Genomic DNA, 19,437 nt, shown 5'->3' with positions numbered 1-19,437 from the left:
AAATCACTGACAATGTGAAAAGTAGCAGTCCCAATATTGAGTCCTGTGGAACACCACTAGTCACTGGCAGTCAACCAGAAAAGGCCCCCTTTATTCCCATTTGCTGCCTCCTGGCTGTCAGCCATTCCCCTATCCATGCCATTATCTTTCCTGTAACACCATAAGATTTTATCTTGTTAAGCAGCCTCATGTGTGGCACCTTATCAAATGCCTTCTGAAAATCCAGGTAAATGACATCCACTGCTATGGTTGCCTCCTTTGTCCACCCTGCTTGTTACTTCCTCGAAGAACTCTAACAGATTTGTCAGGCAAGATTTCCCTTCACAGAAACCATGCTGACTTTGACTTATTTTATCATTAGTCTCCAAGCACCCTGAACCATCCATCCTTAATAATAGACTCCAACACTTTCTCAACCTCTGAGGTTAGGCTAACTGGTCTATAATTTCCTTTCTTTTGCCTTCCTCCCTTCTTAAAGATTGGAGTGACATTTGCAATCTTCCATTCCTCTGGGACCATGCCAGAATCAAGTGATTCTTGAAAGATCATGACCAATGCATCTGTTTTCTCGTCAGCAACCTCCTTCAGTACTCTGGGATGTAGTCCATCTGGTCTAGGTGACTTATCCACCTTAAGACCTTTGAGTTTGCCTTGCACTTTTTCCTTTGTAATAGCAATGGTACTCACTCCTGCTCCCTGACACTCACAGACTTCCAACACACTGCTAGTGTTTTCTACAGTGAAGACTGATGTAAAGTACCCGTTAAATTCATCTGCCATTTCTTTGTACACTATTACTACCTTACCAGCATCATTTTCCAGTGGTCCAATATCAACTCTGGCTTCCCTTTTACTCTTCATATAACTGGAAAAATCTTTGGGATCCTGCTTTATACTATTGGCTAGTTTGCCCTCATATTTCACCTTTTCCCTTCTTATAGCTTTTTTAGTTGCCTTTTGGTGGATTTTAAGATTCTCAATCATCCAACTTCTTACTCACTTTTGCTACCTTATATGCCTTTTCCTTGGAGTTTATGCAGTCCTTAATTTCCCTTGTCAGCCACAGTTGCCTACCCCTGCCATTTGAGAACTTCTTCCTCTGTGGGACACATCTATCCTGCATCTTGTGAACTATTCACAGAAACTTCAGCCATCTCTGCTCTGCCATTGTCCTCACCAGTATCCTCCTCCAATCCACCTGATGATGTTGTCATGGTACCTGTCTCTACTACTTACATAAAACATAGAATAGTACAGCACAGTACAGGCCCTTCGGCCCACAATGTTGTGACGACCCTCAAACGCTGCCTCCCATATAAGCCCCCACCTTAAATTCCTCCATATACCTGTCTAGTAGTCTCTTAAACTTCACTAGTGTATCTGCCTCCACCACTGACTCAGGCAGTGCATTCCACGCACCAACCACTCTCTGAGTAAAAAACTTTCCTCTAATATCCCTCTTGAACTTCCCACCCCTTACCTTAAAGCCATGTCCTCTTGTATTGAGCAGTGGTGCCCTGGGGAAGAGGCGCTGGCTATCCACTCTATCTATTCCTCTTATTATCTTGTACACCTCTATCATGTCTCCTCTCATCCTCCTTCTCTCCAAAGAGTAAACCCTAGCTCCCTTAATCTCTGATCATAATGCATACTTTCTAAACCAGGCAGCATCCTGGTAAATCTCCTCTGTACCCTTTCCAATGCTTCCACATCCTTCCTATAGTGAGATGACCAGAACTGGACACAGTACTCCAAGTGTGGCCTAACCAGAGTTTTATAGAGCTGCATCATTACATCGTGACTCTTAAACTCTATCCCTCGACTTATGAAAGCTAACACCCCATAAGCTTTCTTAACTACCCTATCCACCTGTGAGGCAACTTTCTGGGATTTGTGGACATGTACCCCCAGATCCCTCTGCTCCTCCACACTACCAAGTATCCTGCCATTTACCTTGTACTCTGCCTTGGAGTTTGTCCTTCCAAAGTGTACCACCTCACACTTCTCCGGGTTGAACTCCATTTGCCACTTCTCAGCCCACTTCTGCATCTTATCAATGTCTCTCTGCAATCTTTGACAAACCTCTACACTATCTACAACACCACCAACCTTTGTGTCGTCTGCAAACTTGCCATCCCACCCTTCTACCCCTACATCCAGGTCGTTAATAAAAATCACGAAAAGTAGAGGTCCCAGAACAGATCCTTGTGGGACACCACTAGTCACAATCCTCCAATCTGAATGTACTCCCTCCACCACCACCCTCTGCTTTCTGCAGGCAAGCCAATTCTGAATCCACCTGGCCAAACTTCCCTGGATCCCATGCCTTCTGACTTTCTGAATAAGCCTACCGTGTGGAACCTTGTCAAATGCCTTACTAAAATCTGTATAGATCACATCCACTGCACTACCCTCATCTATATGCCTGGTCACCTCTTCAAAGAACTCTATCAGGCTTGTTACACACGATCTGCCCTTCACAAAGCCATGCTGACTGTCCCTGATCAGACCATGATTCTCTAAATGCCCATAGATCCTATCTCTAAGAACCTTTTCCAACAGCTTTCCCACCACAGACGTAAAGCTCACTGGTCTATAATTACCCGGACTATCCCTACTACCTTTTTTGAACAAGGGGACAACATTCGCCTCCCTCCAATCCTCCGGTACCATTCCCGTGGACAACGAGGACATAAAGATCCTAGCCAGAGGATCAGCAATCTCTTCCCTCGCCTCGTGGAGCAGCCTGGGGAATATTCCGTCAGGCCCTGGGGACTTATCCGTCCAAATGTATTTTAACAACTCCAACACCTCCTCTCCCTTAATATCAACATGCTCCAGAACATCTACCTCACTCATATTCTCCTCACCATCATCAAGTTCCCTCTCATTGGTGAATACCGAAGAGATGTATTCATTGAGGACCTCGCTCACTTCCACAGCCTCCAGGCACATCTTCCCACCTTTATCTCTAATCGGTCCTACCTTCACTCCTGTCATCCTTTTGTTCTTCACATAATTGAAGAATGCCTTCCTCTGGCAGCTGGTCGTATATACAGTACCCACCACCCTCTGTATGAAGAAGTCCCTCTTTAATTATATCCTTCCTCAACTTAAACCTATGACCTCTTGTTCTGATTCCCTTTCCCTGCATTCAGTCTTCATTTTATAAATTAGAATTCAGCATCACAGTAATTGTCGCAACTGGCCACTTCACTGAGAGTCTATAATAAGGGACAGGAGTCAAATATGGGCCAGACTGGATTAGCCTGGGAGATTCCGTTCTTCAGAAGAGTGTTTGTGCAAGGCTTTTCACAACAATCTGTCATTTTTCATTCCTACGCCACCAGACTTATTATGTAAAATTTCTTGCTTTATTAGTTGAACTTTCACCCCGGGCTGCAGCTTCAATGCTGCATGCATTCAGTTCCCACGCTAACTGATTTAGTATCTGTAAATAGCAGAGAGGCAGGTTGGGTGTAAAGATGCACGCTAACTCAGGACTTTCCCAACAGGAAAAGTGGTTCAGACATGGCTAACTAGAGAGGTTAGAGGTTCTGTCAGGGCAAAGAAGAGACTGATAATAATGGAAACAGTAAGCCAGAGTCCTGTGTTACTGAACGCAGCAAAGGACCAAAGCACTGATGGGGAAGATAGATTATGAGGAATATAAAGACAACAAGGACAGAAAGACAAAAAGCTTTCTAAAGACAGGTGACACAGTGACGCAGAAGTTTGAGTCACTGTGGTGGGCTCATCACCAACAAAGATGACACAGTCTAAAGAGGAGATGTGGACAACATCAGGCCTGGTGCCAGGCAAAGAACCTCTTCCTCAATGTCCAGAAGACAAAGGAGATGGTTATCCCCTCAGGAAAACGGTCACAACTCTCACCCCGCATCACATCAGCGGAAACTCCTGGGAGTTTGGTACATCCCACACATGGTTCCCGAACACATCCTTCACCATCTGGAAAGCCCACCAACGCCTCTGTTTTCTGAGGAGGCTGAAGGGAGTTGGATTTTGCACATCTATACTCAAGCCCATCTACAGATGCACAGTTGAGAGCATCCTAACAGGCTGCATCACTGTGTGGTATGGAAACTGTACTGCAGCGGATAGGTTAAAACCGTCTAACGCATCACCAGCACGGACATCAAGGACTTATATACAGAAAGGTGCCGGCTAAAGGCCAGCAATATCATGAAGGGTCCCACCCACCCTGCTCATGTCCCACTCCAGTCAGGGAGGAGGCTACACAGCATCCACACCAGGACCATCAGACTCAAAAGCAGTTACTCTCCCCAAGGAATAAGGCTGATCAACACCTCCACCCATCAACCCACCCCAACACCACCACTACATACACATTAGCCACTCCTCCCCCTCGCCCCGTGTACTGACACTTTACAGTCACACTCCACACCTCATACCTACACTGACACAGTCACTGTCCCACCGTGTTTTCACAGGCCCTGCTGCTACCGAGAAGAGTTCCTCTTGCCGAGCCACTTTGTCACCTGTTCATTTCCTGCTCCTTATGTAGATATTCCTGTGCCCAGCATCACTTATGTACATTCAACCAGTTTATGAATACAAACTAATCTTACTGTTACACTGTGCTTTGTAGGTTTGCTTCAATACGGACACCGACTGTGTTTTTTGTCATCTCTTATTGTGCTTTTCATGCTGCATCGGATCCAGAATAAGTCATTTTACACTCGTGCACTGAATAAACAATCTGGAATTATTATTTTTACGCCTCGCAGCACCAGGCAGAGTTGAACCCTGACCTTGGATGCTGACAACTCTACCTGTGGGCATCCGGGTTTCCTCTTGGTGCTCTGGTTTCCCTTCACATCCCAGACCCACAGGTGAACTGGCCACTGTAAATGGCCACTCATATGCCCAGTGCCTATAAAAAGTATTCAGCCCCCTTGAAAGTTTTCATGTTTTATTGTTTTACAACATTGAATCACAGTCGATTTAATTTGAATTTTTTGACACTAATCAGCAGGAAGGACACCTTCATGTCAAAGTGACAACACATCTCCACAAAGTGAACTAAATTTAAACAAATATAAAATTTAAACTAAATTTAAACAAATATAAAACACAAAATAATTGATTGCATAATTACTCACCCCCTTCAAGACAGTATTTAGTAGATGTACCTTTGGCAGCAATTACAGCACCAAGTCTGTGTGGATAGGTCTCTATCAGCTTTGCACATCTGGACACTGCAATTTTCCCCATTTTCCTTTAAAAAACTGCTCAAGGTCTGTCAGATTGCATGGGGATTATGAGTGAACAGCCCTTTTCAAATCCAGCCACAAATTCTCAATTGGATTGAGGTCTGGACTCTGACTTGGCCACTCCAGGACATTAACTTTGTTGTTTTTAAGCTATTCTTGTGTAGCTTTGGCTTTACACTTGGGGTCATTGTCTTGCTGGAAAACAAATCTTCTCCCAAGTCGCAGTTCTCTTGCAGACTGCTCCAGGATTTCCCTGTATTTTGCTGCATTCATTTTGCCCTCTACCTCCAGTGTCTGCTGCAGTGAAGCATCCCCACAGCATGATGCAGTCACCACCATGCTTCACGGTAGAGATGGTGTGTTTTTGATTCTGTGCGGTGTTTGGCTTCTGCCAAACATAGCATTTAGTCTGATGGCCAAAAAACTCAATTTTGGTTTTATTAGACATAGAACCTTCTTCCAGCTGAGTTCAAAATCTCCCACGTCTTCTGGCAAACTCTAGCTGAGATTTTGCGTGCGTTTTTTTTCAACAGTATCTTTCTCTTTGCCACTATCCCATAAAGCTGCAACTGGAGAAGCACAGGGGTAACAGTTGTTGTATGCGCAGTCTCTCCCGTGTCAGCCACTGAATCTTGTAACTCCTCCAAAGTTGTCATCGGTCTCTTGGTGGCTTCCCTCACGAGTCCCCTTCTTGTGCAGTCACTCAGTTTTCAAGGACGGCTGCTCTAGGCAGATTTACAGCTGTACCATATTCTTTCTATTTCTTGATGATTGACTTCACTGTACTCCAAGGGATATTCAGTGACTTGGAAATTTTCTTGTATCCATCTCCTGACTTGTGCTTTTCAACAACCTTTTCACGGAGTGAGTTGGAGTGTTCTTTTGTCTTCATGGTGTAGTTTTTGCCAGGAAACTGACTCACCAACAGTCAAACCTTCCAGATACAGGTGTATTTTTACTACAATCAATTGAAACACCTTGATTGCACATGAGTTTCCAAAAACAAATCTCCATTCAACTAATTCTGTGCTTTCTAAAACCAATTGACTGCACCAGTAATGATTTGGTGTGTCATAATAAAGGGGGTGAATACTTATGCAATCAATTATTTTGTGTTTTATATTTGTAATTAACTTAGATCACTTTGTAGAGATCTCTTTTCACTTTGACACAAAAGAATCTTCTTCTGTTGATCAGTCTCAAAAAAAGCCAGATTAAATCCACTGTGATTCAATGTTGTAAAACAATAAAATCTGAAAACTGGTGGTGATGGGGGGGGGGGGGCGGGGTGGAAGGTGAACACTTTTTATCGGCACTGTATGTGAGTGGCAGTATCTGGGAGGAGATGGTGAGAATGTGCAGAGATTTAAAAAATAAATTAATGTAGCATTAGTATAAACTATGTTGATGTAAAACACAGATTTGGTAGTGAAAAGTTCAAAGTAAATTTTATTATCAAAATACACAGATGTCAGCAAGTACTACCCTGAGAGTCGTTTTCTTACAGGCATTCACAGTAGAACGAAGAAGTACAATAGAATCATTAAGAAGCTGCAAGCAAAGACTGGCAAATTGTGCAAACACAGAAAGAACCAACAAATAAATGAGTTGATTAATTAATCCATTGAACTGAGAACACGAGTTCTAGAGTAATTGAAAATGAGTCCATAGATTGTGCTCAATGATCAGTTCAGTACGGAGGTGAGTGAAGGTGTCCTCGCTGGTTCAGGATTCTGCTGGTTGGCGGGTAATTAATAGCTGTTCCTGAAGCTGGTGGTGTGGAACCTAAGGCTCCTGTACCTCCTTCCTGGTGGTAGCAGTAAAAGCATGGTCTGGATGGTGGGGTTCTTGATGATGGATGCTGCTTTCTTGCGGCAGCATTCTTTGTAGATACGCTCACTGGTGGTGAGAGCTTTCTCTGTGATGAACTAGACTGTGTCCTCCAGCTTTTGTACATTTTTCCATTCCTGAGCATTGATGTTTCCATAGCAGAACGTGATGCAACCAGTCAGGAACCCCTTTACTGTGCATCTATAGAAGTTTATCAGAGTTTTAGATGACATGCCAAATCTGCACAAACTTCTAAGAAAGTAGAGGAGCTGCTGTGCTTCCTTTGAAATGCACCTAAGAGCTGTTCCAGGGACAAATCACCCAGAAATGTAAGGTTATGGATACTCTCCAACACCAATACCCTAATGATCATTGGGTCACAGACCCCCAATTTCTTCCTTCTGTAGTCAATAATCAGCTCTGTGGTTTGCTGACAGTTGTTGTAAGAGATACCACTCTACCAAATTTTCATTCTCCCCCCGTATGCCAAATCATCATTACCTTTGATCCAGTCAACAATAGTTGTTAGCAAACTTGAATATGGCATTGGAGCTGTACTTAACCTCAGAGTCATAAGTATAAAGTGAGTGGAGCAGGAGGCGAAACATACTAAACCTGTGGCTGTGTGTGTGTATCATTCCAATGACAAGCAAAAAAGGGAAAAATTTACCTCACCATGGAGACAGGAGAAATTATACTGAAGAATGAGGAAATAGCACTGAAATTAAGCAAATAATTTTTGTCTGCCTTCATGGAAGAAGACACTAATGAAGTTCCTGTAAACAGTGCAAGTATAGAGCATGAGGTGATTAAAGACAATAGATTTAATAAAAACAATACTTAATTAGTGGATTTTAAGCCGAATGCTAACACCTTCAGGATCTGAAGGAGGCAGCAATGGAGACACTATTTGAGTTTGTTGTCACTTTCCAAAAAGACAGTTTCCACAATCAGCCTACGGACTGAAAATTAACAAATGTAACAACACAGTTTAAGAAAGGAGGAATGAACAGCAAGATATTTACCCTGATTCAACAGCTGGGAACAACTATTAAAGACATTGTTACATGGCACTTAGAAAATAATAATAAGATTGGGTGGATTTGTGTGACACACAAAACACACAGAGTGTGTTGGGACCATTGCTATAAGGTATGCCTACTGTATATAAGGTATGCCTACTGTTCCATGCCCAGATCACATTTTGGTAAATTGGATCACTTGGCTGCCCTTCTCCTACCTGCATACAGGCAGAAACTAAAGAGAAAGTCTTCAGAGACTAGGACAACATAGAGGTCCCAGGAGGCAGAGGAGTGGCTACAGGATTGCTTCAAATCGGTGGACAGGGCTGCGTTCAAGGACTTTTCAGAAAATCGGAATGAATCCACCACCGTTGTCATGGACTTCATGAAAACATTTGTGGATGATCATTCAGAACCTTCCCCAACCAGAAGCTCTGGATGAACCATGAGATCCGCAACCTGCTGAGGGCCAGGTCAGTGGCAATAAGATGCAAGAGGTCCAGGTACAACCTCTGGAAAGCCATCTCAGGTGTGAAGTGGCAATTCCAGACCAAACATGGATCACTAGGGTTCATTCAACATCTGTAGCAGGGCTTGAATGAGATTCTCACTTACAAGGTGAAACCAAGTGACATAGGTGACAAGGCTTCGCTCCCAGATTAGCTAGATATCTTCTATGCTCGCATTGACCATCAGAACATGAAGAAACCTTCATGAACTCCCACAGTCCCTGATGACCATGTGATTTTAGTCTGAGAGCATCCTTTAGGAGGGTGAACCCACGGAAAACATTTAGCCCAGACAGGCTGCCTGGCTGACTACTAAAGACCTGTCCTGATCTGGAGCTGGAGTGTTCACCGATATCTCTAACTTCTCTCTTCAGCAGTCTGAGTTACCCACCTGCTTCAAGCAGGCTTCAATTATACAGGGCCTGTGAGGAGAGTGACAACCTGCCTCAATTACTATTGTCCAGTAGCACTTACATCCACAGTGAAGAGCTTTGAGAAACTGGTGATGAAACTGATCAACTCCTGCCTGAGAAGCGAATTGGATTCGCTCCAGTTTGCCTATCCATACAACAGGTCCATGGCAGATGCCATGTCATCTGTCACTGGTTCTTCATTTGAACCATGCACTCAACACCATCATCCCCTCAGGCTCAAAAGTTCAAAGTAAAAGTCATTATCAGAGTACATACACCCCTCAGAGCTATTCAATAAGCTTCAAGACCTTGCCCTGAACACCTCCTTGTGCAACTGGATCCTCGATTTCCTCACTTGCAGACCGCAGTCAGTTTGGATTGGCAACAACATCTCCTCCATAATCCCCATCAGTACTTTATACTTATGAGGCTAAGTACAGCTCCAATGTCACACTTAAGCTTGCTGACAATACCACTGTCATAGGCCGAATCAAAGGTGATGAATCAGCATATCAGAGGGAGATTGAAAATCTGGCTGAATGGTGCCGCAACAGCCTCTTACTCAGTGTCAACAAGACCAAGGAGTTGATTATTGACTTCAGGAGGAGGAAGCCAGAGGTCCATGAGCCAGTCCTCATTGGAGGATCAGAAGTGAAGAGAGTCCTCGGTGTTATCGTTTCAGAGGATCTGTCCTGGGTCCGGCACGTGAGTGCCATTGCGAAGAAAACACAGCAGTACCTCTACTTTGGAGTTTGTGAAGATTCAGCATGACTTCGAGAACTTTGACAAACTTCTATAGATGTACTGGAGTTCATGACTGGTTGCATCACAGCCTGGTATGGAAACACCGATGCCCTTGAACAGAAAAGCCAATAAAAAGTAGTGGATACGACCCAGTCCATCACCGGCAAATCTCTCCCCACCACTGAGCACATCTACAAGGAGCATTGTCACAGGAAAGTAGCATTCATCATCAGGGACCCCCACCACCCAGGCCATGCCCTCTTCTCACTGCCGCCATCAGGAAGAAGGTACAGGAGCCTCAGGACCCACACTACCAGGTTCAGGAACATAATATTATCTCTCAATCATCAGGCTTTTGACCTAGAAAGGATAACTTCACTCAACTTCACTTGACCCATAACTGAACTGTTCCCACAACCTATGGACTCACATTCAAGGACTCTTAAACATAGAACATAGAACATAGAATAGTACAGCACAGTACAGGCCCTTCGGCCCACAATCTTGTGCCGACCCTCAAACCCTGCCTCCCATATAAGCCCCCACCTTAAATTCCTCCATATACCTGTCTAGTAGTCTCTTAAACTTCACTAGTGTATCTGCCTCCACCACTGACTCAGGCAGTGCATTCCACGCACCAACCACTCTCTGAGTAAAAAACCTTCCTCTAATATCCCCCTTGAACTTCCCACCCCTTACCTTAAAGCCATGTCCTCTTGTATTGAGCAGTGGTGCCCTGGGGAAGAGGTGCTGGCTATCCACTCTGTCTATTCCTCTTATTATCTTGTACCCCTCTATCATGTCTCCTCTCATCCTCCTTCTCTCCAAAGAGTAAAGCCCTAGCTCCCTCAATCTCTGATCATAATGCATACTTTCTAAACCAGGCAGCATCCTGGTAAATCTCCTCTGTACCCTTTCCAATGCTTCCACATCCTTCCTATATTGAGCTGACCAGAACTGGACACAGTACTCCAAGTGTGGCCTAACCAGAGTTTTATAGAGCTGCATCATTACATCGTGACTCTTAAACTCTATCCCTCGACTTATGAAAGCTAACACCCCATAAGCTTTCTTAACTACCCTATCCACCTGTGAGGCAACTTTCAGGGATCTGTGGACATGTACCCCCAGATCCCTCTGCTCCTCCACACTACCAAGTATCCTGCCATTTACTTTGTACACTGCCTTGGAGTTTGTCCTTCCAAATTGTACCACCTCACACTTCTCCGAGTTGAACTCCATCTGCCACTTCTCAGCCCACTTCTGCATCCTATCAATGTCACATTCATCTCACATTCTTGATATCTATTGCTAATTTATTTCTTTAGTTCTCTCTTTTTCATATATGCAGAGTTTGTTGTCCTTCGCACGTTGGTTATTTGTCCGTCCTGTTCGTGCGGCTTTCCATTGATTATATGCGTTTCTTGGATTTAATGTGCATGCCCACAAGAAAATGAATCTCAGGGTTGTATATGGTGACGTCAATGTACTTTGATAATAAATTTACTTTGAGCTTTGTCTTGTTGACATTGAGGAAGAGGTTATTTGCCTGGCATCAGGCCTCGAGCTCTTCCAACTCCTCACTGGAGCCATTTATTAAATTTATTTTGAACTTTGAATTTAGCATGGATTTATAAAAGTGTCATTATGGCCGACACATACATTAAACTAGGTGTATTCTGTGGATGTATTTAAACTTAGAACATGTAACATCATACAAGCCCTTCAGCCTGTGCTGATCTTAAGATCAGTCGAACCCTTCCCTCCTACACACCCTCCATTTTTCTATCATTCACACACCTCTTTAAGAGCTTCTTAAATGACCTTAATGTACCTGCCACGACCACCACCCCTGGGATTTGGATGCCAATGAGGCACCAAATGAGAAGTTATTGAGCAAAATGACAGCACCCATTGATGGGCCTGACCAGGGCTGCCTCATGGAGTAAATGGTAATGGAGGTGGGGCACCCCATGGGTCAGTGACAGGGCATAAAGAGATATCTTGAGGATGCAGAGGACTGTGGATGGGCTATGTTAATGGGGAACAACATTGTAGATGCAGAAAATGTGAATGCATCCACTTTGGGAGAGAAATTAGCAAAGCAATGTATTTTTAAACGATGAAAATCTGTAAAGTGTTGATATTCAGAAGGATTGGTGACCTTGTTCAGGCACAACTAAGCAACCCAGAAAACTAGTAGTATGTTGTGTTTTTTTTTAACTGCAAGAAGATTTGTGTTGGACGGGCATCTTATTGACGTTATATGGGGCACCGGCACCCGGAATTCCCAGATAAGGAAGTGTGATGTGAGCAAGAGTTCGTGTTTGAGGATTTTCACAAATGAGATTATTTTTCCTTTAGGTGGAAAGTATGCCTGCATTGGCCAGATCCACTGTCTTAAAACAGGGGTGGTTCATTCAGAAATGGGATGAAAAGAGATACAAACTCAAAGTAAATTTATTATCAAAGTAGTCACTGCATACCACCCTTCTTCACAGGGAATAAAGAAATACAGTATTTTAATGAAAATTATACATAAACAAAGACGGATAAACACCGATATGCAAAAGACAAATTGTGCAAATACAAAAAGTAAATACATAAACTGATCAGCCCTTGAAACGGAGTCCATAGGCTGTGCTCAGTGATCGGTTCTGTGTTCATGTGAGCGAATTTATCTACACCAGTTGGAGAGCCTGGTGGTTGCAGGATTCAGTAATAGAGTAACTGTTCCTGAACCCGATGGTGTGGCTCCTGTACCTCCTGCCAGATGGGAGTAGCGAGAAACTGTTTTTTTTCCCCTACTTGGATGTGGCGAGCAGCCGCTATTAATGGTGTTCAAAGAGTTCGCACTGCCTAGTGTTGCAGTGCGGTGGGAGACCCCATAATCTGTCCAAAGTTTATCTTATTCTGAGACAAAGCTGCATTGGCGTTTGACAGTTCTGAAAAACATCAACAATTGCGGCACCGAAGAGCAACAAATTTCCTGCAAGGGCACTTTCTAAATATAACAACCCCATTCAAACAAAAAAAAATCACCAAGCATAATACAGCTCTGCCTCGCTGACGGGCGCGAAGTGACGCTGGAATATACCGCAGTAGACTTATACCCAATCTGGGTAATTTACCCCTAGGCTTCACCCACATCTCGCACCGGCACACACCTCGCAAATACACGGTGAGATCCACAGATCCGCCTGTCTTTTGAAGCATCGCAGCGGCCAGTCAGCGGCAAGATTGGGCACGTCCCCATTCTACAGGAGTACGGGTTGGGACATGTCGGTGTAGCACGGGAACAAGTGTCACGGACACAAGTAACCGGAAACTCGCCCGTGGCTCTAGGCAGATGTTTGAGGCAATTGGGAGATGCGGGTTTAGCGCAGGCTGAGGTTAAAAATGACTGCGAATGCTGGAAACTCAGCGGGTCAGGCAGCACTGGAGGCAAGAGAACACAGTCGACGTTTCAGGTCTGCAACTCCTGTCTTTATTGAACAGGCAGAGCAGATTTACCATCGCTTCTAATGTTCCTGCTCCAAGGCAAGGAGCACGATAAATTGACGTTTAGCGGGAGGCGCCAAGTAAAGTGGCGAGCATTTATCCAACTGCACGTGTCAATTCAGCATGTGGAGTTTAAAAGTGGTGGTGGGAGGGCGGAGACGGCACTGTGCAGCCTTAGCGGGGTGAAACCCTGCACCCCCGTACCGAAGCACTGACGGGAGGGTGCCTGCAAACAGCCTCGGCTGCCGGGTTGTGAATTCACGCTGCGATTCCAGTCGCTACATCGCACGGCAGTTCTCCCCGTGTGTCCGTCAACACAGACCCGAGACAGGGAACACAGCCGGGGAGAGTGATCACCGTGTCCACAGAGAGCGGCGAGTGGCAATTGGAAGTCCTGTGGCGGAATGCGCCTCAGGAACAGATATCTCGGGGGCAGCAGCGCTCTCCCTGGGCGTCACGAAGCCGTATCAGCCGAGCCGGCACGTACAGAAAGCTGCCCAGACCCGTTGTACGGAGAATTTCAACCGGTTTCGACATCTTTGCTGAAGACGCCAGTAGAATGAACATAACAAAACGCTGCAGATGCGCCAGCACTCGGGTGCTGGCCGGTGTTTACAACTTGGCAAGACAGCTCATATATGCACCAATTTCAGTCTTTATTACCAGCGCTAGCGGCTCTCTCTTCACCTTCGCCCACCACCACCACCATCTCCCAGTAACTCAGACAGCCCCTGTCCCTAAATCATCTCGCGGCGTCACCGATACCTGGCGGTCGGGCTGAAATCCACAGCGATCGCTCACTCTGGCCTCACCGTTACTCATACCTCGCGGCTTACTCATACCTCGCCGCATCACACGCTACCTTACTCACACCCGGCACTGGAAAGTTGTTTATTGTGAATAATTGATAACAAAACAGTGGATAGGAGTAGTGACGGTGGTGTCCCACTCGGCAGTACCGCAAGAATAACGGAGGTGGGGGGGGAGCAGGGTTAGGGAGAGCAGGTGTGTACAACAGCGATAAACACCGAATTGTGGGGGTCAGGAGTACCTCAAATATTCACATATAAACCGGCAAATGCACATCGCCAGTGATCTCCTTGAATGAGTATTCACCCCGCCAGGGAAGGCAGGGCTTAGAAACACCACAGCACAGAGAAGTCAGCGGCGGGCCGACCCCACCACCGTCTCCGACACAACCAGGGCAGCGCGGAGAGATGGGCACCTGTTGTTCTGGGCAAGGACACCTGCTAGCCAAAGCCAGGCACCGATCCCACTCTGAAATCGGTCTCACTGTTAAGAGACAGGACACTGTACGGGTTCAACAAGCCCGCCTCAGACGCAGAGCTTGGACTCTCTCTCCCACCCCCAGCCCTGTGACCTGGGGTCTCTCCAACACCAACCCACGCCCTCTGCCGCAAGGTTTCTCTACACTCTGTTCGCCCCGGGGTCACTCTCCCCGCAACCTCACCACTTTCCAGCCTCATGTTCCGAGGTCTCTACCCTCACCCGAGGTCGATCTTTCTTACCATGACCAACACCCATTCCCGAGTCCCAAAGTCTCTGACACCAACACCCCCTCCCCTGCCTTAGGTCCCGGGTCTTCACACCCGTCAGAACTAGAATCTCTCTTCCTCCATCCCAAGCTCCGTAGTCTTCATCCCCCCCCCCACCTTCAGCCCCACGTCCCAAGGTTTCCCTTTACTCCCTTCCGCACCGTGTCCCGGGGTGTTTCTTCCCCGCCCCAGGCCCATATCCTGGGTGTCTCTGCCCTCGTGCTGTTTCCCGGGGTGTGTGTTCACACCCCTACCACCCAGCCCGTCTCTCCTTCGTCCCCCTCCCCAGTCCCTGTCCCGAGTCTCTTCCGTCTCTCCTGGACCTGCTTACCCGGGTCTCTCTTCCCACCTGACCCCCTCCAGCCCCGTGTCGCAGTGTAGCTAACCCCCACCCCACCCTACCCTTCCCTAGCTCCATATCCCGGGGACTCTCTCCCACAGCCCCATTCCCAGGGGCCTCACTCCCCTTGCCCCGTTCCCCGGGCTCTCTTCCCTCCTTTCCCTGGAACTTTCCGGGCTACAAAGTCCAAAAGAACGACGACGACAACGTTTTGCTCCTCCACAGCACGGGCTTTCCGCCGCCCCTATCCCTGCTCCTATTTATTACACCCCCTTCGACCCTCTCTCATCGAGGAAAGACGGCAGCCAAACGCGCATCATTGCATCCGTCTGGGTCGCAGCGACCTGGCGCCGAGAGCATGCCACCCCGAGTGGGATCTTCTCGGCTCCTTCCACCGGCAGCATCTCACCCCTCCCCGGAGCCCCGGGAACATCTCACTCCGTGTGGGATCTTCTCACCAGGAGCGTCTTATCCCATCCCCTTTCCCAGGGAGTACCTTTTTCATCTCAAACATCCCAGCCCAAAGCCCCGGGTTGTCCTCGCCCCCTCCCGCCTGATACCCAGGGTACTCACGTGTAGTTGGCCGGGAAACTGTAGCCCGCCGCCAGGTCGGTCACCACCAGAAGAACCATACACAACGCGCCGCCGGCAGCCGCCATTTCCACAGCCCGGCCGGGACCCGCACACCGCTCCATTCAATCAGAGAGAGAGGCGCGTCCGCGCAGCGCGCACTCGCAGTCCGCGCCAGCGCCACTCCGCACGGCTAGCCGGCGGAGAAGCGCGCGGCCGTGGGAGAGAGATGGAGGGAGGGAGGGAGAAAGAGAGGAGTGGGCGGAATGGAACCTGTGCGCTGAAGGGGCGGAGGGAGGATGGAAGTGGAGGGATGCTGAGGGTGGAGAGACTGGGTCAAGAAAGGGAGGCTGCTAAGTGGATGTACTTTGGGAGGGACGCTAGGAGCGGAGGGTGTCAATGAAGGGAGGCTGGATTGATGGAACGGGGGTGGAGAGTTTGGGGTAGGTGGATGGGGTGCAAGTGTGTTGGAGGGACAGACGGAGGGAGGCTGGGCTGGGGCTGCAGCAGAGAGTTCCGCACATGGGATGATGGTTGGGGTTGGAAGGTCTGGGGCACTAGCCTCTCCCCAGCATCAAGAACTTCTTTAAAAAGGTGGCATCCATCATGAAGGACCCCACCACCACCCAGGACAACCCTCTTCTCATTGCTACCATCAGAGAAGAGGTACAGGAGCCAGAAGACACACACTCAATGTTTTAGGAGCAGCGTCTTTGCACCTGCCATTAGATTTCTGAACAGATCATGACCTCATGAACACTATCTGACCATGTCTACACCCTTTTGCCACTACATTTTATTTTTAATGCACATTTCTTATGGTAATTTACAGTTTTTATATATTGCACTGTAATACTGCTACAAAACAACAACTTTTATGACATTGGTGATTAAAAACCTGATTCTGACTTGATTTCACTCAATAGACCCTGCCTGGCTCACTGAGCTCCTCCAGCATCTTATCTGTTGCTCCCTTCAAATCAAACTCTGCACAACTCTCTCCATCACCCACACCCCTCCCCATCTCCTCCTCACACTGCACTCGCACTCAGCTATTCCATCTTCTCCACACCTTAGCCAAACCCTACCTCACCCCACTGGCCCACACCCCTCCCACTACCCATGCTTACCAGTTTTAGATGAGGCTGCCAAGTCTGTACCTTCTTTCCGATCTTGTCCCTCCATACCAGACAGTAACACAACCACTTAAGGTTTCGGGTCAAGAACATTCATCTAAATTGTACATTTCTCCTCACAGATGTTGAGTTTCTCCAGCAGTTTGTTTCTTGCCTCAATCCCAGCATCTGCATTCTTTTGTGTCTCCATTTGATTGTATGGGAAATGGTGGAGTCTGATGGACAGATGTGGGTTGGGTTTGAAGGAGTGAGGGAGGGGATTACCAGAAATTGACACAAATGAGAAGAGAGAGAAGTGATAAGACAGGTAGGAAAGACACAAGAGACTGCAGACACTGGAATCTGAAGCAACAAGCAATCTCCTGGAGGAACTCAGTGGTTCGATTAGCATCTGTGGGACGGGAAAGGAATTGTCTGAGGGATGATAGGAAGGGGAGGTTGGTATTTGGTTACAAACAAGAAACCTTAGCCACACTTTCTAGCAATGGATGCATGTAGCCATGTGGCCAATGAAGACAGAGGGTGATGAGGGTGGAGGGTGACAAATTAGAAATAAAGAGGAAGAGAGTGAGAGACAAGACAATGAGAATTAAGTGAGAGAGCTAGTAATCCAGTGATTAATTAAGGAAATTAAGGTGGGAGTTATGATGAGCCAAGAACACTGAGAAAACAGAGAGGGGGTAGGGAGATGAATGAGGAATCAGTGATGGAACAGAGAGAGGAAGAGTTGTATCCGTGGGGGGAGGGTGCAAAGAAACTGGTAGTGAAGTGACAGATAAAGATGGAGTGGCAGTGGTAGAAGGAATGAGAGGAAGAAATATTCATTGGAATTGGCATGAAAATAAAGGAACAGAAGCAAGGGGTTAGAGTCATAGAGTCACAAAGAAGAACAACACAGAAACAGGCCCTTTGGCCCATCTAATCCATGTCAAAACCATTCAAACTGCCTATTCCCCCATCAACATGCACCAGGACCATAGCCTTCCATATCTCTACTATCCATGTACCTATCCAAACTTTTCTTAAACATTGAAATCGAGCTTGCATGCACAACTTGTGCTGGCAGCTCATTCCACTCTCATGACCCTCTGAGTGAAGAAGTTTCCATTCATGTTCCCCTTAAACTTTTCATCTTTCACTTTTAACCCATGACCTCTGGTTGTAGTCCCTCCCAACCTCAGAGGAAAAAGCCTGCTTACATTTACTCTTTTGATTCTCCTCATAATTTTGTAAACCTCTGTCAAATCTCCTCTCAGTCTTCTATGTTCCAAGGAATAAAGTCCTAACCTATTCAATCTCTCCTTATAACTCAGGTCCTCTGGTCCTGGCAACATCCTTGTAAATTTTCTCTGTACTCTTTCAACCTTTCTTACATCTCTCTTGTAGATCTTGTGACCAAAACTACACACAATACTCCAAATTAACGTCTTACACAATTTCAATATAACATCCCATCTCCTGTACCCAATACATTGCTTTCTTTACAATCCTTTCTACCTGTGATGCCACTTTTAATGAACTATGGTCATGTAAACATAGAAACATTGAAAACCTACAGCACAATACAGGCCCTTTGACCCACAAAGCTGTGCCGAACATGTCCTTACCTTAGAAATTACCTAGGGTTACCCATAGTCCTCTATTTTTCTAAGCTCCATGTACCTATCAAAAAGTCTCTTAAAAGACCCTACCGTATCCGCCTCCACCACCGTTGCCGACAGCCCATTCCATGAACTCACCACTCTCTGCGTAAAAAACTTACCCCCGACATCTCCTCTACACCTGCTTCCAAGCACCTTAAAACTGTGCCCTCTCATGCTGGCCATTTCAGCCCTGGGAAAAAACCTCTGACTATCCACAAGATGAATGCCTCTCATCATCTTATACACCTCCATCAGGTCACCTCAGATTCCCAGATCCCTTTGTTCCACCACACTCCTCACTGCCCTACCGTTCACTGTGTAAGATCGACCCTCTTTGGACCTACCAAAGTGCAACACCTCACACTTGTATGCGTTAAATTCCATCTACCATCTTCTAGCCCATTTTTCCAGCCGATGCAGATTGCTCTGTAAGCTGTGAGAGCCTTCCTCGATGTCCACAACATGCCCAATCTTGGTGTCATCTGCAAATTTGCAGATTTTGGTTAGGAAGAATAATGATAAAGAGCAGTGGAGTGAATAAGAACCAATGCTAGCAATGCAAAAGAGTGAGGGAGATCCAAGAGCGTAGAGAGCCAGCTGGAAAAGTAGAAATTAGGAGAGGTAAAGACAAATAATGGGCAAAAGCAGTAGATATTAGGGAGAAGGGAGAGAGATCCTCTGACTGGCAGTTGGTATAAGAAAAGGAAAAGGGAGAGATTGATCAAATTAGAGAAGTAAAGGGCAAAGGGGAGCAAATACAAGAGGGAAAAAAATGGAAGAGAGCAAACAGGATGACGTTATGAGAAAGCAGATGCAGCGAGAAAATAAAAAGAGGGAAAGTAGATGAACAGGAAATTTTAAAACCTGGTATGATCTCTGATGTGTATAAAAGGAATAGAGCACAAAAGTAAACATTGG

At 46.3% G+C, this 19,437-nt stretch overlaps 1 protein-coding gene across 8 annotated transcripts in view; it reads right to left on the bottom strand.

The window, feature by feature from the left end:
* LOC140211181 (voltage-dependent calcium channel subunit alpha-2/delta-2-like) overlaps nt 1-15,859 on the bottom strand; it is a 1,200,890-nt gene extending 1,185,031 nt beyond the window's left edge. For all 8 annotated transcript variants that reach the window (XM_072280736.1, XM_072280740.1, XM_072280737.1 and 5 more), the window contains exon 1: nt 15,744-15,859. In XM_072280736.1, coding sequence (XP_072136837.1) covers nt 15,744-15,829 — 86 coding nt within the window. In that variant the 5' untranslated portion in view covers nt 15,830-15,859. The remainder of the gene's footprint in view (nt 1-15,743) is intronic.
* Between the last annotated feature and the right edge of the window lie 3,578 nt (nt 15,860-19,437).

Source organism: Mobula birostris, chromosome 16 (assembly GCF_030028105.1).
Source record: "Mobula birostris isolate sMobBir1 chromosome 16, sMobBir1.hap1, whole genome shotgun sequence".
NCBI lineage: Eukaryota > Metazoa > Chordata > Chondrichthyes > Myliobatiformes > Myliobatidae > Mobula > Mobula birostris.
Note: the sequence above shows the minus strand (reverse complement) of the source record. Positions and strands in the feature narration are given on the sequence as shown.